This window comes from Sus scrofa, chromosome 1 (genome assembly GCF_000003025.6).
Source record: "Sus scrofa isolate TJ Tabasco breed Duroc chromosome 1, Sscrofa11.1, whole genome shotgun sequence".
Classification (NCBI taxonomy): domain Eukaryota; kingdom Metazoa; phylum Chordata; class Mammalia; order Artiodactyla; family Suidae; genus Sus; species Sus scrofa.
Window position 1 is genome coordinate 203904431 of NC_010443.5, and position 22676 is coordinate 203927106.

Genomic DNA, 22676 nt, shown 5'->3' on the forward strand with positions numbered 1-22676 from the left:
TGCACATGGGGCTGCCACCTGCTGCATGAAAAAGCCACATGGCCCAGGGCTTGGCTGGGTTTGGTGATTAAACCCAGACACTAAAAACACCTGGTTTCTGGAAAGGTTATCAGCCCAGCATGAGGCATGATTATAGCTGCACACAACTCTCACTCGCTGTAAATCTTAGGGATTTACAGCAGGTGCCATGAGGAGAATGCTGGTGATTTTCACCCTTCTTAATATTGAACTATTTCTTGCAGCCCTTGGTAATCCTCTCACAGAGGATCTGCCTTTGTTTCTGATAGACCTGAGGTCAATTTACGAATAAGAAGTTTGCACTTCAAGCCTCATTTCCCCTTAGGCATGTTACCATGTAAAACAGTTGGGCCCTATTAGGGGACATTATTTTGTTAGCTAAGCGAGATCCCTAAAGATAGGTAAAGCAAATAGCCTCAGAATAAGGTGGTGAGTCTTCAAGATGGTGTTAGACCTTTATTCTAAAGGGAGTGGGGCCATGGGTAGGGTGAAAGGGAGGTGCCCAGGGGGAGGATTAAACTGGGTTCACACTTGGTGACTTTGGCTGCAGAGGAAGCAGAAAGTTGGTGGCACAGATTCCTTCACTTACTGACAGGACTTTTTGGCAAATAGAAGAGTGAGGAGGAAGAGCTAGAAGGGAAAGGGCTTTTATAATCCTTCCCAAAAGCCAGGAAATAAGCAAGAAAGTTGATAGTAGGCTTGAGTCTTTTTTTGAATATTACACATTTTCTATTGAAAGACATATTTCTCTACTCACAGCTCTACTCCTAGGGATACACTTTCTCACTTCTATTGACTGGCCCTGAGAATTAATTAAGACTTGTAAAGGGAATCAGTAGTAGACTTGCTTGTAGTAAAAAAGCCTTTGAAATGTGTCTTTGATGAAATTTGGGACAGTTTTGACCATTCTTTCCTCTAGTATTTATCCTTGAGGCTCTGTTCATTTCTTTTCCCAGTCATTTCTTTTCCCTTTCCTTCAGATTGGAGAGTGTCAATTCGTTTGTTTTCAAGTTCACTGAGTCTTTCTTTTTTCCTCTATCTCCATGTTGTTATTAAGCCCATTCAGTGAATGTTTTATTTTATTTTTTATTATTTTTATTATTTTTGTCTTTTTGTCTTTTTAGGGCTGCACCCCTGGCATATGGAGGTTCCCAGGCTAGGGGTCTAATTGGAGCTGTAGCTGCTGGCCTATGCCAAAGCCACAGCCACGCCAGATCTGAGCCACTTCTGAGACCTACACCACAGCTCACAGCAACGCCAGATCCTTAACCCACTGAACAAGGCCAGGGATTGAACCTGCAACCTCATGGTGTTTCCTAGTCAGATTCGTTTCCACTGCACCACGACAGAAACTCCAAATGTTTTATTTTAGATATTGTGTCTTTCATTCAGCTTTCAGATTTACATGTGGTTCTTTTTCCATATAATTTCTATTTCTCTTCTGTGATTTCCTGTCTTTTAATTCATTGTAACTTTATTTTCCATTAGTTGCCATAATTAAAATAGCTGCTTATAATCGTTGCCCACTAATGGAAACATATGGGTCTTACTGGGGTTGGTCTTCATATGATTATCCCCTTTTCCCCCTTGAGAGTGGGTTATATTTTCTGTGTGTATAATTGTGGGTTGATCTTGTGTGTTGTTACTGTACATTGTGGAGACTGGATTTTTTTTACATTCCTCTGAAGAGTGCATTTTTAAAAGCAGGTAGTAAATTGATTGGACTCAAAATGCAAACTCAGTGTCCTGGATGGCAGTTTTTATCTCAGTTCACTTCTTTATCTTTAGCACGATTGCATGAAGTCCTGTCTCATGAAGGCAAGGTCACCTGGAGATTTGAGGCCAGTTTATAAGCAGAATTTGTCTTTTCAGGATTCCTTCCTCCCTTTCCAGCATCTGTGCTTGCCTCAAACTTTCATCCTATGGTTCTTCAGTCAAGGATGGAGGGTTTTCTCTTGACATTTTAGCTGCCCTGCCTGGCACAGACTAGAGCCTGCTTTCAGACTGAAAGCATTGAAAAAAAAATGGAAACTTAGCATAGAGACTCACCCAATACCATTCCCTTCTTCCACCTGTTGGTTCTGCTCCAGAATCTGCCTATCTTGGTTGCTCTTTAGTGCTCACAGGTAGTTGTTTTTCATATTTTGTTCAGAGTTTGTATAAAGCAATGACAGATGTTATCCTCAGCTTTAGTGGAGTTTGAGCGGATGAAGGAGTAGACAGGTACAGTCATCTCTCCATATATGTGTGCTCCACATCTGTGCACTGAGAGTATCTTTTAAACTTCCAGAAAGTTTCCATAAGTTAATTGAATTTGCTACATACTAGCAACCATTTACATAGCATTTTCATTGTATTGGATGTTGTAAATCATCTAGACATGATTTAAAGTATATAAAAGGATTTCTGTAGGTTATATGCAAATTCTACAACATTTCACAGAAGGGGCTTGAGCATCTGTGGATTTTGCTATCCACAGGAGGTCCAGGAACCAATCCTCCATGGATACTGGTTACCAAGGGATGTCCGTATTGTTTAACTCAGATCCTGGAGACATATCCTTGAAATCCTGTCTGCCACAGTGAAGATAAGGAGGACTCATTGTGTCCTTATCAGGTCAGGGGCATGAATCAAACCCTTTGAATCAGCCTAGACATCTTTCTCAGTGCTAGAATGGTTCCCAATCTGCCTACAGTAACATAATGGTTTCCTTAGATGGTTCCTGTACTCCAGGAATTTCAGAATTATGGCAGAAGTAATGAAATCAAATCAACTATAAAGAACAAAACCCCAGAGAAGGGATTAGGAGGACAAATCCTAAGGAGAAGTATCAAAGAAGTTAGAGGAGAGAGTATTACAGAAAAGAGAGAGTGGACACTATGGAGATGGGGCCTGAGGATAAAGACCTGGGGACCAGTGACTGGATTTGAAAATAAGGTAGTACTTTGGAGACCTTTGCCTGAGCAAGGAGTGAGTAGAGTCAGATTTGATGGGTGGAGCATGAGTAGGAGTTGAGGAAGGCAAGTCTGTAGTCCTTTCTAGGGGAGAGAATGGAGGGGAGTGGACTCCAGTGAGTTTTGCTTATTGTTTTCCGTTTAAAAATGGGAAAGATTGGAACATGTTTAAAGAGTGACAGAAAGGAGCCAGTTGAAGGGAAAGGTTAAACCAATGATGGGCTCCACAGAAGGGGTCCTTGAGAAAAACGGAGGAGATTTAGGGCAGGGGGTGAAGGGATTGGCTTTGAGCCAAGAGGAGGAACTTTTTTTTTTTTTTTTTTAAACTTAAGTGCAGGTGATATACAATATTATATGTTACAGATGTACAATATAGTGATTCATAATTTTAAAGGTTATACTCCATTTATAGTTATAAAATATTGGCTGTATTCCCATTTATAGTTATTATAAAATATTGGCTGTATTGTTTAATACATCTTGTAGCTTATTTTGTGTGTAGTAGTTTATACCTCTTAATCCCCCTTCTCTATATGGCCCTTCCCCCTTCCCTCTCCTCACTGATAACCACTAGTTTGTTCTCTGTATCTGTGAGTTTACTTCTTTTTTGTTCACTAGTTGGTTGTATTTTTTAGATTCCACATATAAGTGATAGCATACAGTATTTGTCTTTTTCGGTCTGACTTATTTCTTAGAACGATAGCCTCCAAATCTATCTGTGTTGTTGCAAATGGGAAATTTTCATTCTTTTTTATGGCTGAGTAGTATTCCATTCTATAAATACACCACATCTTCTTTATTTTTCTGTTGATGGGCACTCAGTTTGCTTCCATAGCTTGGCAATTGTAAATACTGCTGCTGTGAACCTTGTTTTCTTTCAAATGTGTGCCCAGGAGGAGAAATGCTGTCTCCTATCATTATTCTATTTTTAGTTTTTTGAGAAACTTCCATACTGTTTTTCACAGTGGCAGCACCAGCTTACATTCCCACCTACAGTGTACAAGGGTTCCTTTTTCTTCACATCCTCTTCTCTAAGAACATTTGTTATTTATGTTCTTTCTGATGATGGCTATTCCGACAGGTTTGAGGTAATATCTCATTGTGGTTTTGATATTCACTTTCCTGATGACTAGTAGTGTTGAGCATGTTTTTCATGTGCCTGTTGGCCATCTGTACGTCTTCTTTGGAAAAATGTCTATTCAAGTTTTCTGCCCATATGATTGGTTGTTTTTTGATGTTATATGGGCTCTTTATATATGTTTGATATTAACTCCTTATAGGTCATATCATTTACAAATATTTCCTTCCATTCAGTAGGTTTTGTCTTATCATTTGTCAGTGGTTTCCTTTTCTGTGTAAAGGCTTTTGAGTTTAATCAAGTCCCCTTTGTTTATTTTTGCTCTTACTCCTTTTGCTTTAGGATACAGATACCCCCAAATTATTGCTACGATTTATGTCAAAGAGTATTTTGCCTATGTTTACTTCTAGGAGTTTTTTGATTCTGCTTTTACATTTAGGTCTTCAATCCATTTTCCAATTTATTATTGTATATGTCATTAGAGAATATTCTAATTTCATTCTTTGGCATGTAGCTGTCCAGTTTTCCCAGCACTGCTTTGTGTAGAGACTGTCTTTTCTCCATTGTATATTCTGGTCTCCTTTGGTATAGATAAATAGGCTGTAAGGGCATAGGCTTATTTTTGGGCAGGAGTTCTTAAAGTGGATTCCATTTAATAGGTCTTAACTATTTGGGTATACTCACAAATTTAAAGTTTTCTTTAGATAAACATTAAAATAGTTTTTTAAAGTATTGTGCAGCTCCTTTATCATAGTGAAAATATCCTTTTCCCTCTTTCAGGCTCATGACCCTAGTTAGCTATTATGTTCTAGTTTCTTTCCTTTGGCTAGACTCTTGTCAAACACCTTCCTTTAGCTTTGCCTAATGATTGGAAGCCGCATTGTTATGGCTTCACAGCAGGTTCTCGTCAACCTGTACTTAGAGTTTAACTCAGGGGACCTCCATACTAGATAACTTTTATGGCTACCCACCTAAAAGAAGCTTAACATCCATGACCAATTTTTTTCTTGGTTCATATCATAGTCAGAATGGGCACAGGGATGAGGAAATGTACCACAGGAAGAGAAGGGAGTGTTTTTTTAAAAAAGGAAAAGCTACTTAATTTGAACAGTTTCTGGGAAGGATAAAAGACTTTTCTCTAATGAGAACTTAAAGGCTGTAAGATTATGTGAGGTTGGGGACATGCAGTTATGTTGTGGTTAATGATAGGTTTCAGTAAATGTCTCAGCATAAAGATGTAATGAGGAAACACATAAATTCTGATTAAATTCACTCTTGAGCCACAGTAAATATTTTTAGGTGGAGGAGAAATGAATTAAACTCTCAACTCTTTCCTCTCTTCAGAGATAGACCACCCCTCTTACCGTCCCCCCCCCACATCAAGAGCATTTGCTTTAATTATAGTTGATTAATAAATTTAACCGTAGTTGTACTTTCACAAAAGAACTTGAATTTTGTACTGAAGAAGGAGATTCCATGAACAGTTTCTTTAAACATGGTGAAGAAGAAATTTGCTGCATCATCTTTTGCTTTTGAGAAACCAGCTTTAGGAAAGTCCATGAATTGATGAGTTTGATTGTGGACATTTATCTGTTGTTTTCCTGTGGAAACAGCAGGAACGGGGGCGTTAAGCACATTGTAGTTGCCAGAGAGTTTGACAGCACATGTAGGATGGTCACATCACAGCATCTTTGAGGGGAAGTTGGTTCCCTCAGTAGAAGTAATAGAAGAGGATGTGGGTGCCTGTGTGCAGGGTTCCAGGGTGGGAGGCCAGTGACAGGAAAGTGCTCCTAGCGGCTCTGGGGTTGAGAGGGCTCCATGAGGCAGCCTGGGCATTCAGTTTTGTTCCTCATCCTCTGCCTCTGCTTTTTCCAGATAATTTCTTGGAATTGAGAGGGCTGAACCCATGGGCAGCCGTCAGTGAATGTAGGATTTCAAAGTGCTGTGTGGTCTCAGCCTGCCTCTGACTCTGCTCCATCCCTTTGGGGAGTGAGGAGAGCCACTTCCCCTTGGGAGCCCTCCCCTGAGAACGAAGACTATCTGAAGACAGCGGCTTTACTACTAACTGGTTTGCAGCCAGCCTTCTGGGCATTTCCATTTCTCTCTGCAGCCTGGGGTTTGGCGTTGCTTTAGCACCGAATAGACACTAGCGTGCAGTGCTTGCACACTAGGAAGGGTAGGAGCGGGGAGCTGCTTCTTGGGTTCTTGCTAGCCTGTTCCTTCCATAAACCCAGACCTACACAGTCAGCTCCCAGCCACCTCGGGTCACTCAACTTCCTGTTGCTGTTTGCCAGCATGGGGCCTGACCCGGCTAACTGCTGCCGATATGTATTTTTAAACCTACCCAGAGGGTGTTACAGGGAGTTCAACTGGAGCATCTTCCGTTTCCCGCTTCAAGCCCCAGAGAGACTAATTCTCCAGCTTCCTAACCCCCTCCTCCCATCCTGCCAAGCATTTTCAGGCCCCAGTTTGGGTTTATTGACAACCATGTGTATAATTCATGCAAGACAGGTTACAGTGGAGCGTGTTACCTCTGCTAGTCAAGCATGGCTCTGTAATTCTGCTCCAGATTTCAGCTGGGAAGTCGGTTTTATTGGTGTTTGGGCCTGATGTTTTCCTGTCCGGAAGCCTTCCCCTTCCCCTGGCGGGGCTGTTTTGGCAAGTGCCAACAGGGAAAAACTACCTTCTCCTTGTCCAGTTGGATAAATGGGTTCCAGGCAAAAACAAGCTGTTATGTAAAGCAGAAGCTAGCTGGAGCAGGGGTGGGGGAGGGGATGTTTGCTGAAGAGAATTTGCACTGGGCAGTGGGAGACTGAGACCAGCCTAATGAGCAATGTGTGCCCAGGCTGAGCCCTGGTACCACAGGGTGCTTCGTCGTGGTGCACAAGCTTCTTGACCTTTTTGGACCTGTGAGCTGCTTCCAGGAGAGAGTGCACCGTAATCTCTGTTTAGGAAAGACCATCCTACTCTTCTCTATCCCATTGTTTTCATATACCCTGCTGTGCCAATGCCAGGGAATGAGAAAGATATATTGTCTATTTTCCTCTTCTGCTGGGTTTTCTGTAAGATCAGTTAGAGGAAGGCAATAGATACTAGCAGGAGCACAGAGAAGAAAGTGGTGGGATCTAAAAAATAGACATTGGTTTCATAGCAAACAGTTTGGGGGAGGAGGTGGAGAGAGCAGGTACTGAGAGTCCTCAGGGTCCAGGGTGGCTGCAGTGTGATGGGGGCAGGTGGTGGAGGACGGGAGGTGTGGTTGAGGGGGGAAGGCTATGGCAGGTCCAGGAATGTTACATACTATGCTAGAAAGTTGGGCTTTATCTGGAAGATTTTTAAGTTGGGGAGTAAAATGGTGTGGTTTTGGTTTTAGAACATTAATTCTGGCCTCACTCTGAGGATTGAAGTAGGAGTTGTGGGAATGATGCAGGAATCCAGGGTGATGGGTTGTCACATGATCCATGTAAGAAATGGTCAGAGTCTGAGCTGAGGGGGAAGGATAAACCTATAAGGACTGTGCACTTGGTGAATGACTGTCTGGAGCCATGAGGGGCAGAAACAGGATGCTGTCCAGGGGTCTGACTTAGGTGTGAAGTGAATGGTGGTGTCTTTCTTGAAAGTGGGGAACAGAGGAGGAAGAGCAGTTAAGGGACAGAGGAGAGGATGCAAGTATTTGTAGAACTGAATGAGATGGAAACTATGGCTTTGTTGCAGGTGCAATAAATAAGCACATGGCATGTGCTAATTTCCCTTACAGGAGAGATTTTGGGCCTCACAAAGTGTTACCAGTGAAGATCCATCAGCCTGACCAGTTCGTCTCAAGTGGAGAGACTATGGATCTGCTCACAACATATAAGCAAGATTACAACCCCTACCCTGTCTGCCGAGTGGACCCCATCAAACCTCGGGACAGTAAATATCCATGTGGTGACAAGATGGAGTGTCTGCCTACTTATAAAGGTGGGGGAGAGCTTGAAGGGCAGGCTGGGGGGAAGGTTGCCTGTACTTGTGTGTGCTGGCCAGGAAATGGGTTTTGTCTACACACCCAGGTAATGTAGATGTTGGGCAGAGTATTTTCAGTGGCCAAATCTGGCCTGCAGCCTGTTTCTCTATAGCTGGAGAGCTAAGAATGCTTTTTAAGTTTTTGAATGATGTAAAAAAAATGAGAAAGAGACTATTATCTTAGGGCATGTGAATATTATGTGAAATTCTAAGTTCAGTGTTCTTAAGTACGTTTTGTTGGAACACAGCCACACCATTTATTTTATGTATTATCTGTGGCTACTTTTGTGCTACAGCAGCAAGATTGAATAGCCGTGCCATATACCATACAGCGTGCAAAGTCCAAGACAGTTAATATCTGGCCTCTTACAGAAAATATTTGCCAACGCCTGTCTCAGCTTGTTGTTCCCATCTTATAGTGGGGAAGCATTCCTTGTTTAAACTAAGTTGGGTTCCATCACTGATTGATTGATTCATTTAAAAAATTGAAAGGTACCATATGGAAAAATGTACAAATACATAGCTATAAAGACCAGTGAATTTTGAATGAATACCATGTAAACAGGACCTAGATCAAGAAATACAGCATTGATACCCCCATCCACTTACTATCCCCACCAGGATAGAATTATCATGCTGACTTTTAATGTCATAGGTTAGTTTTGCTTGTTTTGAACTTCATATAAATGGGATGGGTTTGTTCTTTATTGAGCATCTGCTGCATTCCAGTCATGGCTTTAGGAGCTGTGAAGGAGGCACAATGGTCTGCCCTCTACTTTCTAGTCTAGTAAGAGAGAGAGGATATGGAGTGATGGATGCTGTGGTTGCAGGGTACAGTTACTCTGTGGAGCATGAGCCACAAGGCTGAGACCATAGGGATGGAGGCCAGTTTTGTGATCAGTAACTGGGCTGATTATGATGCACGTGGTTTCCCTAAGAATACATGCTGAGCCGTTCCTATCCCATGTCTGTGGACTGATAAATGACTGTGATGACGGTGGCTTTTTTTTAGCCAAGCCAGACACTTAACTAAGGGGAGATGGGGAGGCTTGAGGGGATGTAGGAATCCTCCTAAAGTCCTTCCAGGATCTCTAACTCTATCATTCTGGAAGATTTTGCATGTGATTGAGCTTCTCTGCCTTTTTGCCTTTTTACCTTATCTTTAGTGTCACCCTCTTCTACTCTGCCATAGCCACATCAGCCAAGCCACATTCTGGAGGTTGTCATGCCACCAAATGGCTCCCCCTTCATGTACTCCAATATCTGGTCCTTCTGGCTTGTTTTGTTACTCTCACCATAACAGTCCTTGACCTCATTGGGACCTCAGCCCACTGGTACCTGAACCTTCCCTCTCACCATTGGCCTCTCCTGTGTCTTTTTCCATGTGGCCTATTCCATGTTGTATCAGGGCTGCCCATCATTTATGTTCTCTCTTCTGTCCTTTTGCTGCTCTGTCCAGGCAACAACCTAACCCTGCCTTCCCCATGTCTGCACCTAGACACACCCCACCTGAACATCTCTCTAGTCTTGTCGACTCACGTATATTGTCCACAGAAAGGAACCAGAGAAGACTTTTGAAAATGGCAATCTTCTCTGCTTAAAACCCCTCAAATAATTGTTATGGTTCTTAGGATAAAACCCCAAACCTTTACCAACTCCTCTGTGCCTTCCAGATTTGATCTCCTCCACCCTGAGCTCCTCTGCCCTGGCCACTGGAATGTCTTTCAGATCCTTTCCTCCATTTCTTTTCTGTCTTGGGGCATTTCGCACTGCTCTTCCCCCTTGAGAGAGCCGTCCTCCCTTCCCTGTCTGGCATTCATCCTTCAGTGAGTGCTTAAACTATTACACTTTACAGGGCTTCCCAGACTTTCCTCCATGCCAGACTAGACACACCCTGTCAGATGCAGTAAGAGTGACTTGTGATCCCTCATTTTATAATTCATTGTATAAATTTAATGTGTGTCTCTTTGGCTAGACTGCAAGCTCCAAGAGGGCAGGGATCTTTTTCTTTGCCTGTTAGCCTCAAGAAGGCAGACACAGTAGTAGGTGATTTACAAAGGAGTCAGCACATCCAGGTGTGTGGTGATGTGGCACACAGGCCTCTGCAGGGCTCATTGGTCTCCCTATTTATTCAGTGTTTATAGGAGGGCAAAAATGGACACTGAGCAGCCAGGAAAAAGGGACAAAGCCAGTGCGAGCCCTTACCTTTTATGGGGGAGGGTGCAGGGACTCCAGTAGGGCACGTCCAGCTCCATCCTCTCCTTTCCACATCTTCCCTATGGGCCACCTGGATTTACAGATCTTGACATAGTTAATGACTCTTCAGAGCACCTGCCTCCTCAGCTCAGTTTTTGCTCCCCACCTGGCCCTAGGGTGTAAGGAAATGTCTGGGGATGAGAAAGGCTCCTTGCTTTCCTGAGGGGTGGCAAGGATAGAAAAGTCCAGTGGTGTTATTTAAAGGAAAGGTTCCCTATGCCTCTCACAAAATACTCCCCAAAATCAACAAACAGAAAAAAACCCCAATCTAATACCTAAGCTTTAATCCCACCTCTAGTTCTCCCATATTCCTCCCCTTCTCCAGTTACATCTCACATTGCCCTCCGCAAACCAGGGAATAGCCTTCCACTGCTAAAACTGAATCATGGCTGACTTTCCCCTACTGAGAAAAGTTAACACTGAGAAAACTCTATTTCCTTCTCATTTATTTTTTTTAAACTTCTGGCGTCTGTGGTACTGGTTATCTACTTACACAGACTTAATGTACACATATCAGTCAAGTATCAACAGGACTGCTCTGAACCAGGCATGCTTAGACCCTTCAGTTTTGTTCTGGCTACACATGTACTGAAGGGTAGATTTCATAGTTCCTCTCTGAAATTCATATTTGAAAACAAACAAATTGGTTTTGTAGCCAAAGGAAACATATTTGTAGTTAGAATTGTGTCATAATTGTAGTTAGAATAGGTGTCAGTTTGCAACCTGTGTGTCTTACTAGTTTTTTTAATAATAGTTACCATATCATATTAATGCCAATGGCTTATTTTTTCCATCACTCCTCTATAATATAATGGTTTCTAAAACTTGCCCTTGAACGCCCCCACCCCCTTTATTGTCAGATTTTAGCACAGGGGATGCTGCAGCAAGGATGCATTTAGTGAGGGAATAAATGAATGAATGGTTCCAGATCATTGTTTATAAGGGCTCCAGGTGACACAGTTTGACATTAGATTTATACCATTCCCCACTAAGCCTGTTACTCTGTGGATACAGGCCAAGAGTAGAAGTGAAGCTTGGCGAAGACCCATGATATTTACTTTGCCCTTTGGTTGGTCCTATACATCCTCATGCATATCTGAAGGGCCACATCATTGCCATATCTCTTGGTCTATCACCCATTTGATGACTTGTTTCTCTTGTGGAAATTTGCTTTCATAAGTCTTTTCCATAGTACCCTTCATGGTTTTGTGGCTATACATTGATTCTCCTTCCAAAGCATGAGGAGAAAGAAATCAAAGACCAAAGTCATTAAATATATGTATTTCAATGTGTGCATCTATATTATGTCTATAGGCTCTGCTTACTATGGTTCCATAGGAAAAATATGCAAACTTTCCTCTTTGTACTCTTAGGGCCAGCGCCTTTACTGGGCTCCAGAAAACCACCAGTAAAATATGCTCCAACAGCATTTGGTTGTAATTTTGACATTTTCAAAACACTGTGCAATTGGAAAGATTGAGAGTAGGGTAATTACTTGATGCTCAGCTTTAGGTTTAGCTCAGTTTTTTTTTTTTTTTTTTTTAAGACACATTATTGAATGCAGTCTCTTTTAAAAGAGGTTCTTGCCAATTACCCACATGACACCCTGGCCCTGAAGGGATTTTACTGATGGCTTTTAAGGCATGTGAATAGTTTGTCATGTGGAATTCTGAGATTTTCAGCATCCTGTGGAGGGTTATTGGTAATATGCACTGGGTGGAGGAAGCTAGGAGGTTGGATAATAGTGTGGTTTCAACTGTATTGTTGGGTAGCAGATATCACCTGAGGCACCTTTCAGTTTAGGAACCTGTTTTCTTAACACTTCATCCATCACAGAAGAGGGCCGGAAAACCCTGTTCTACCCACCCCCATACACCTTGAGGTAGTGTGTAGGCAGCTACAGGTAGGTGCCCCCATTTCAGTGAGGCTTGAAGTCTGAGGGGGAAACATGTGGTTTATATTCAGCAAGATGGTTCCCTCTGAGCCCCCTAATGCTTTCAAGATGCTGATAGAGCCATTAATGGTTCTTGGAGAAAGATTAGATTTTCAATTAAAATGAAGCCAATTTAAAATAAATAGTTGGTAGTATTATTAGCCTAAAATAAACTTAAGAGTGTGCCTGGGGGTGGGGATGTCAGGACTTATAGAGTGGTAGAGTGAGGAGCTTGACAAATTCTCTTCCCAAAAAAGCAACAATAAAACTGGACAAAATAATAAAAAACCAACCATTTTAGGACTCTGGAAATCAACCAAAGGCATACAGCAAATTGAAAACCATTTACTCCAGAAAAACTACTAAGCCTTTGTTATGAACAGTGGGATTGTGTGGTGTTATATCCTGAGGCTGCTTCCATCACCCCTCCCCCCAAGTTCCATCTGTGTGGTAGTTCTGCCTGGGCAGGCTAGGCTGTGAAAACCAGCTCTGCTGCCATCAGGGGCTGATTGAAATAAAGTGCATTCCCAGGCATTTCAATAAAACCAATAGTGATCTCAATGGCAAAAAATCAGGGGAGACAACTTCTGCAGTTAGTCAGAGGTTGCAGTACTACCTGGAGCAAGCAAAAGACCAGTAGACCTGTCAGAAAGTTAACAAGGAGATCCAGATGAGACAGACACTTAGTAGATCTTGATAAACTCACACATTTTCTGGTGGTCTTGAAGAGTTGGCGTATAGACAAAGTAGTGTTCATGCTCAAGAGAGATCAGAGAAAGGGCCTAGTTATCTACTTACCTTTCCTGGGTGAATATGATGCCTAGTGCAGTGCAGAGGAGATATGAGACAGCCCATCAGAAAAATAAAAACCAAGAAAGACTTGTAAACTGCCTGTGTTTGACTCTGTTCTGCAATCCATACACAGATCCACTGGCAACTGGTGAAAGAAAGCCTTAGTGGCTTAAGGTGCTCAAGTATAACTTCTGTATAACTTAAGTATAACTATAATCATAGGCTGATTACTAAACTGTGATGATATAGGACAAATCTTAGGAATCTAGGCTTAAAAATAAAATTAGTTTAAAAAAGAAAAAATTGGAGTTCCCCTCGTGGCGCAGTGGTTAACGAATCCGACTAGGAACCATGAGGTTGCAGGTTCGGTCCCTGCCCTTGCTCAGTGGGTTAATGATCCGGTGTTGCCGTGAGCTGTGGTGTAGGTCGCAGACGCGGCTCGGATCCCGTGTTGCTGTGGCTCTGGCATAGGCCGGTGGCTACAGCTCCGATTCAACCCCTAGCCTGGGAACCTCCATATGCCGCAGGAGCGGCCCAAGAAATAGCAACAACAACAACAACAACAAAAGACAAAAAAAAAAAAAAAAAAAAAAAAAAAAAAAGAAAGAAAAAATTGAGCAAAAACATCAGTGGCCATACATTGCAAGGGAGATAAGACTGTATAGAATTGGTACAGTTAGGTCCCTAAGCACACAACACAAACAATTCCCAGTGGGAGATCAGAATCCAGAGTTGCTTCAGCATATTATGTACAATGTGTTTTTAACAAAAATTATGAACCATAAAAAGTAATAAGTCAGTGTGCGGTAAGTAGGAAAAAAGCAGTTAATAGAAACTATCTCTGAAAAGGACCAGATGTCAGACCTAAATATTTCAAAGTATTGTTACAAATATGTTCAGGAAATCATTCTTAAAGAAATAAAGGGAAGTATGACAACAATTTCTCATCAAATAGAGAATATTATAAAGGGAAATCATAAAAAAGAATTGAATGAAAGCTTTGCAGTTGAAAGGACAGAAATCAAAAAAGTTATTAGAAGTGTTTAATAGCAGATTTGAGCTGGCAGAAGAAAGAATCAGTGAGAATGTAAATATCAATAGAGATTATCCAATCTGAAGAACAGTAAAAAATTGAGAAAAATGAACAGAATCTCTGGGACTTGTAAGATAACATTAAATGTACCAACAGATAATGGGGGCCTCAGGAGGAAAACAAAATGGAGAAAAAGAGTTAATTGTCAAAATTCCTAAATTTCATGAAAAATATTAGCCTGCACATCAAAGAAGCACCACACACACACACACAAAATGCAAAGAGATCCACACCTAGTCACATAATACTCAAACTGTTGAAAGCCAAAGATTTGGAAAGAAGCAACAGAGAAACAACTCATCACATGCAGGGAAATGACAATAACAACTGAATTCACATCAGAAACAGCAGAGGACTAAAAGCAGTAGGATGACATATTCAAAGTATTGAAAGGGAAAAAAAAGCTGTCAACCAAGAATTTTCTCTTAATTAAAAGGCAATTGCAGAACCAGTGATTATAAAGCTATGGGGTTTATACCAGGAATGCAAGAATTATTTAACATCAGTATATCATTTAATATGATATTCCACTTTAATAAAGTAAAAGACAAACTCACATGATTGAAAGCTATGGAGAAAGTGTTTGACAAGATCTGATACCCACAAAAACTCTCCTCAGCTTGGTAAAGGGCTTCCATGAAAACCCTTATAGCTAATATCATTCTTAATGTGGAAAGACTGCTTTCCCCCTAAGATTGGGAACAAGGCTAGGAATTCAGCTCTCACCACTTTCATTCAACATTGTATTAGAGGGTCTAGCCAGTGCAGTAATGCAAGAAAAAAAAATACATCTAGATTAGAAAGGGAAAAGTAAAACTGTCTCTGTTTTCAGTCAAAAGAATCCAAGAAAAACTACTAAAATGAACATATGAATTCATCAGGGTGTCAGTGTTGAAGAACAATGTATAAAAATTGTAGTTCTTTTTATTAGCATTGAAAATCTGAAAACAAAATTAAGATAGTTTTCTTCACAGGAGCCTCAAAATGAATAAAATATTTGGGTTAAATTAAAAAAAAAAGAAATGTAAGACTTGTACACTGAAAAGTACAAAATAGTGCTGAGAGAAATTAAGTATCTAAACAGATGGTGAGTCCATGTTCATAGATTGGAAGATTCAATACAGTTAAGATGGAGTTTGAACCAAATTGATTATAGATTCAATGCTATTTCCTATCAGAATTCTAGCAGGCATTTTTGTTGTTGTTGTAGAAATTGTTAGCTGCTCCTAAATTTTATACGTGAAAATCAAACCAGAATAGCTGAAAATTTATCTTTTTGACAGATGGTGCTGAGACAAGTAGATATTCACATGCAGAAAAAGGAATTTAGACCCTGCTTTACACTATATAAAAAAATTAACTCAAAAAAGATGAGAGACCTAAATGTAAGAGCTAAAATTTTTATTCTTTTTGACTAGAGATAGAAAAAAAATTGGACTTCATAAAAATTCAAAACATGTGTGTGCCTCAAAAGGCTCCAGTAAGAAGATGAAAAGATAAGTGATAGACTGGGAAAAATATTTACAAATCACACATCTGGTATTGGACATGTATCTAGAATATGCAGATAACTCTCATAATTCCAAAATAAGACAAACAACTGTATTAAAAAGTGGGTTAAATATTTGAGTAGATATTTTACCAAAAAAGACACATGAATGGATAATAAGCCCATTCAGAGATACTCAGCATTTTTAGTCATCAGGAAATATAAATTAAAAAATGATATGATACCACTAAACGTCCACTACAGAATGTCTGTAATTAAAAAAAAGTCCATAATCGCGAGTGTTGATGATGTGGAGAAATGAGAACCTTCATACATTGCTGGTAGTAATGTAAAATAGCACATCCACTTTGGAAAAGTTTGAGGTATCCTGAAAAGTTAAACATTGATTGAACATATAACCTATCAGTTCTGTGTCTTGGTATCTACCTCAGAGAAATGAAAAGATATATCAATACAAATATTTGTATATAAATGTTCATGGCAGAAATTTTCATAATAGCCCAAAGGTGAAAACCTAAATGTCCGTTGGTTGATGAATGGATAAAAAATTTTTGTTATATCCATGTACTCCAGCAATATTCAACAATAAGAGGAGTGAACTGATACATGGGTTGAACCTCCATTACATTATGCTTAGTGATGGAAGACAGTCCAAGACACTACATATTGTTCAATTCTATTTTTAAGAAATGTCTAGAGCAGGGCACATTTATAGAGACCAAGAACAGATTAATTGTTGCCCAGGGTTGGAAATGAAGATAGCAGATGGGCTTGATGGGTATTTTTTGGGGGGTGATGGAAAGGTTCTATAACTAGATTTTGATTTTTGATAGTTGACCAATAACGTATCTGTAAAAATTATTGAACACATATGTAAGATGGTACATTTTATAGAAATTAAGTCTCAGTAAAGCTATTTAAAAATAGGCATGCTTATAGACTCCACTGGTGTTGGCTAAATACATCAAAGACTCCTGGAAATGTGCTTTTGTTCTGATCCTTTGTAAAGTTGTAGGGAGGAGAATTCCCTGTGGATTCAGTTCCCTAGGGTTCCGTATTGGCTACTTTGGATCTAATAATTGATGGATCTGTGTGGTGAAGCTACTTTGAAAGCCTCTGTGCTTCTGGCTGAGGATAACATCTGCTCCTCACTTTGCATAGGGGCCATATTGAGGGCAGATTCCTTTGGATGCAGTGCTTCTGTCACTCTGGCCATTCCAGTCCTGCAGAAGTTCTTGACAGAGACAGACACCCCCTAAATATAACTGGCAAAGCCTTTTCATTTTTCAAACATTCTGAGATTCTCCTCCTAAAAAATCTTCCTTGGTTATTTGTCCTTAGTCTTTTTTTTTTTTTTTTTTATTCCAACTTTTGCTCTATGGAGAAATAGTTTTTCTAACTGATAAGGGCTGTCAGAAGAGCACAACTTCAGAGTAAATTATATAATTTAAATTACAGCTCTTAGCTCCATAGCCATGTAAATTTTGGGTATCTTTCTGAGCTTTCCTTTTGAAAATCTGTAAAATGGAGATAATCCACCACACAGGGTTATAGTGAAGATGAAATAAGATTGTGTATGGAAAGCCCCGAGCCTAACTGGCTGACATGATAGTTGGTATTCCTTAATTGTCAAAACTAGATGCTAGAGTGGATCAGAGCAGGGATTCTGGATCTGAATTTGCATCCAGGCTTTTCTTCTTCTGACCTTGGGAAGGTTCCCTAATTTTTCTGTGGGCTATTTCTGCATCTGTAAAATGGACATTTTGCTAGTACCCACCTTATTAGGACTGTCTGAAGATTAGAAGAGTTAGTATAGAAAGTGTTTAGAACATTACCTATCATGTAATAAGCTCTCTACAGGTGGCAGCTGCTGCCCTTCTCTCACTAGCCAACAAATCTTGGCGTGCCAGATTTGATTTATGTGGATCATGTGTGTGGATTATGGGGCCATGATAGTGGTCACCCCACAGATGACTAGGGAGTCCTGGTTGGTCTGGCTGGTGGCCCAGCAGTGGTAGGTCATGAATCCCCTGTCTCACTGCCCCGCATGCTCCTTCCCAGTCACTCTGCGCTGATGTGGAGAAGGCACCTTCTCCCTCAAGGAATGAAACTGTTCTTGGGTCTAGGTAAGCTGGTGGTTGGACTTCTCTGTTGGAATAGATTCCCTGGATCCTCCTGTGACCATGGACACTCTAAAATACTTGCATGCAGCATTGTGGGTATGGTAAGAGTCCTGAAAACTTGTCTCTTCTGCCCAATAGCATGTAAAACCCATCAAGTTGAAACACCAAGCCCTTGGTTGAGGTGGTGGCAGGTATCTATTCTGTTCTAGCTTCATCTCAAGGAACATCTCCCTGGAGACTGTCTTGTGGCTCTGGGGCTTTTTGGACTATGTGCAGTTTGAATGACTTTATTGATGAGTAATTACCACTTTTGATTTCTTTTCAGCTGATTATTTACCCTGGAACCAACCAAGACGAGAACTGCTTTGTCCACCACACAACTACCGGCCGACATCAACCAAGTTTGATAGTCGAACCACACACCAGGATGACTACTCCATGAAGGGCCTAGTGAATACCACGAGCTGTAAGCCTCTGGCCATGCCCAAACTCTGTAACATCCCCCTGGAGGATCTGACTAACTACAAGATGAGCTACATAGCCCACCCTATGGAGAAACGCTTTGTGTATGAGCCGGAGAAGTTCAGACCCTGTGAAATCCCCTTTGAAAACCTCACCACCCACAAAGAGTCATACAGGGGCCTGATGGGAGAGCCAGCCAAGAGCTTGAAACCTCCAGTCAGGCCTGGTGGGCTAGACACACCTTTCTTACCACCACCGAGTTTCGAGATAAATACCAAGCCTGGCCAACACCCCAGATGTTCTCCAAAGCTCCTGCCACCTATGTCCCTCCTGAAGAAAAGATGGACCTTATGACAACAGCGCAGGCCCATTACACGTACCCTAAGGGTGGCCCAGCTCAGTCCTGCAGACCGGTGCTCTCCGTCAAGAAGGGTGGCCGCTTCGAAAGCTCCACCACGACCAAAGATGACTACAAGCAGTGGGTCAGCATGCGCACAGAGCCACTCAGGCCCATCCCCCAGCTGAACCTTCCCACTGAGCCCTTGGACTGCCTGACCACCACTCGAGCCCACTATGTGCCCCACCCACCCATGGCTACCAAAAGTTTTAAGCCCTCCTTGTCTGGCCCCCGAGGAAATATCCCTCTGGAGGGCCAGACCACATACACCATCAGCTTCACGCCCAAGGAAGTGAGCAGGTGCCTGGCTTCATATCCCGAACCCCCTGGCTACATCTTTGAGGAAACAGATGCTTTGGGGCATAGAATATACAGGCCAGTTTCCCAGATAGGCTCTCAGGGAAGCAGCCGTCTTTCTCTAGGAGATCCGAAAAATCCCAACCATCAAGAGTTGGCTGTGTCAGCTTGATTTTTAACAGTTGTACTTTAAAAATTGCACAATACTTTTAAAAGCAGATGATTGAGTTATTCATTGGACAAAAAAAGAATTCCCCAAAATGAAAAAAACCCCCTTCATCATCATTTCCAGGACACTTGAATAAAATGAGAATCACTTGACTCAAGGAAAATGACTTTTAATCACTGGCTAATTAGTCCCCTTACCCCTCCCTCTGCTGTCGGTCCCTCTTGGGTCCTTTACCTTGTGCTCATGGAATCAAAGCTGGTTTCTGAGGTTTTGCCCCATCTGGATGTATTTTATTAATTTAATCATTGTATGCATTGACATTATGATTAACCCTTGCCAAGCATGAAGTGCCACAGAATAAACTTTATTCTGGTGGGATTGAATCTACAGGTCTGTATGTTTACCCCACATGCTCTATATGCAGAGAGCAGGCTGTGTTCCTTGTGACCTTTGGGGAAATTTCAGGCTAAACCTCTCTTTGCCTTCCCATACTGGTGAGAGTACCTTGGGCCTTTGTTTTGGGTTCTCTGTGCCCAGGGCTGCTTCATAGGGCATGCTTCTACCTCTTCACATCATGACATGTCAGTAAGAACAGAGTAGTCTGATGGGGTGTGGGTCTGGTCATGGGAGATGGAGGGGGAGAAAGAAGTTCTATTGCAGTCCCAGGAAAGCATGGACCTGCCACCGCCAAAGCAGTGCAGGATCTGAGTCTGGAGAGGAGGGGAAAAAGGGACTTTTGTCAACCAGGCAGTTGGCAACCAGCCCTTGGGCTGTGAGATCTTCTAAATGCTCAGAACCTGGGGAAAATGGCTTCACCTTGGACTGGTTCCAGAGAAGCCTAGACCTGCTTGTCCTAAAACAACAGCTATGACTAGACTTGTCACAAGACTTGACATAATGGCAAGCTGGATCCTGCCCTGGAGTAAGGGCTGGGGGTTCCTCTTTTGGCCTAAGGTTTGATTCTAAGGCTACGTAATCTGGAGAGTTCTCTTGTCTTTTTAGAGCTGCAACCATGGCACATGGAAATTCGCAGGCTAGGAGTTGAATTGGAACTATGGCTGCTGGTCTATACCATAGCTCTCGTCAACACCAGATCCTTAACCCACTGAGTGAGGCCAGGGATTGAACCTGCATCCTCATGGATATCAGTCTGGTTCGTAACCCGCTGAACCACACCAGGAACTCCCTGGAGATGTAAGTTGGGAAGAATCAAGGAAGGACTTGGTTCAGAAGGGCCTATGCCAGGGTCACATGGGCTCAAGGTGTGGGTGAGCCTCAGATAGAGACTTGACACCTGGGACACCTGCCTGTCTTTTGAGACCATAGAACCGTAAAATATACTCCATGGTCTCAGAGAACTGGGGAGCAGCATGGAGGGGAAAGAAATGTTCAGCTCAACCCTTGGTTTACAGGCAAGAAACCTTGCCATTGGCTTAGTTTGCATCATTGGGCTGGCTGGGATCTACATTATTTTACATTCTTGGTTATATGGGATCTGGATGCCTGCCTTTTGGAGGTAAAGGAGCTCAGAGAGATTATGCATGTTGCCTAAGGCCACAGAGCTTGGGGCATCAGGGCCAAGATGGGAACCCACATCTTCTGTTTTAAGATTCAGGGCTCTTCCCCAGCTTGAGGGACCTCTCATCTGCAATGGCTCAGATCTCAGCTCCACAAACCACATCAAACCACATTGTCTCTGTTTGAACTCCTTTCTGGAGTCCATTAAGCTCAACGAGACCACTTAGGAGGGTAGGTTTTATTATTTTTATTTCATCATTTTTCACAAATCAAAGAATTATTGGCACTTGATTAGAAAAACCAAATGGTGCTAAAATGTTTATAAAAATGCATCAATCTCCTAAGCAGCCCCTTGGCCTCTATTATGGGTTTTCCAGAGAATAATTGTAAATTTCTGCTAAGATTTTTTCCTTCACATTTCTTTCTTTTTTTTTTTTCTTTTATGGTCTTTTTAGGGCCACATCTGTGGCATATGGGGGTTCCCAGGGGTTGAATCAGAGCTGTAGCCCCTGGCCTACACCATAGCCACAGCAATGCGGGATCCGAGCCACATCTGCAACCTACACCACAGCTCATGGCAATGCCAGATCCTTAACCCACTGAGCGAGATCAGGGATTGAACCTACGTTTTCATGCATACTAGTTAGATTCACTTCCACTGAGCCACAATGGGAACTCCCCACATTTCTAAATAATATACATATACTGCTGTCTCTTGACTCATTGATTTTGGGCATGGTCTGTTTTGGTAGATTAGGAATTTTAATTCTTCTACATTCCTTCCTTCTCAATATAGTTATATGTCAGGCTTTTCTAATGTTTCTGATGAGTAGAAAGGGTGGATGAACCTGGCTGATTTAGGAGCACTAAGCCTGTCTTGGGGTGAGAAATTTCCTCTGAACCCTTCCTCTGTGACATTTAGGGTCACTTCCATGTTAACCCCAGGCTAGATGAGCCACTCAGGACATCCCATCTAGTCTTCTCTAGGACTTAAGGAATGGGCTTTCCCCTAACCTGTCCTTATTATGAAAGTGGTTTTAACACATGTAAAGAAGGACACAAGTAGCAATACTGGTCTCATGGTTTTGTTACTTGGATTGAATGATTGACTATACATCAATGACTTACGTCTGGCTCACTATTAACTCATTAAATATAGGTGAGGATGAGGTTGGTGCTGATGAAGATGATGGTGATGATGGAAATGAAGATGGTTGCTGAATTCTGCCCAGCTGAATCTCCCTGTGATTTTATTGGTCAGTGTTTACAAGTATGCACGTAAGGATAACTGCTCATGTTTTAAATTCTACATTTTTTACAAAGTTAAAACACCTCCCTTTTTCATGTGGTTAAATTACCTTTTAGTTGTTCTAAGTTGGGGTTACTAATGACGCTCTCTGGAAATGTCATTTTTGGAAGTTTCTTGGGCCGTGAGGAGGGAAAGAAAAAGTGAGCTGAGCAGTCAGGGCCTTGACTCCCCTCACCTGCTCTTGCAGCAGTTGAGGTTCTGACCTCAGGAGCCACAGTGCTGGCCAGGGCCTTGCTGGGGGAGCACGCCCTCCCCGCTCTGTCTTGCAGTTTTGCTTTTATGTGGTGTCCTCCAAAATACCTTTCCATTGTAGTCACAGGGCTTGAGAAGTGCAGTAATGGGCACGGTTAGGAGGGCTGAACTCACCATCCCCGTGCTTTGGCCTCTAACACAGGAGAGAAGCACACTTCTCCGTGGCAATAGGATCCGCTAAGCAGAACATTCCCAGAGGGGTCTGTCTTTTTGGGATCTGGTCATTTAGGGCATGAGGATGAACAGAATGACCCATTTCCGCCAAAAGTGCTCTTCAGCTGTGCAGCTGTCAAGAGGAGGTGGGTGGGGTAGGTGGGGGCATGCACAGATCCTAATTGTAGATCACCTCCCCCCGCCTCCCGCCCCCAGGCTCCTCAGGCCCACAGGCCATCACCTAGGCCCACATCTGGTCCTCAGGCCTTGAAGTGAAGCAGAGGCCCTTTGAGCAGAAACGCTGGGGGTGGGGCAGGCAGGGGTGTTTCCTTTGGCCCAGTTGCCTCCAGGTTTGCACATGGC

At 42.2% G+C, this 22676-nt stretch overlaps 1 protein-coding gene across 1 annotated transcript in view; it reads left to right on the top strand.

Annotated features, from left to right (window-relative positions):
• Positions 1–19459, top strand: part of SAXO1 (stabilizer of axonemal microtubules 1) — a 135568-nt gene extending 116109 nt beyond the window's left edge. The window contains 3 exon segments of the mRNA XM_021063236.1: positions 7805–8007; positions 18082–18462; positions 18465–19459. Of these exon segments, the coding sequence (XP_020918895.1) occupies positions 7805–8007; positions 18082–18462; positions 18465–19084 (1204 nt within the window). The 3' untranslated portion in view covers positions 19085–19459.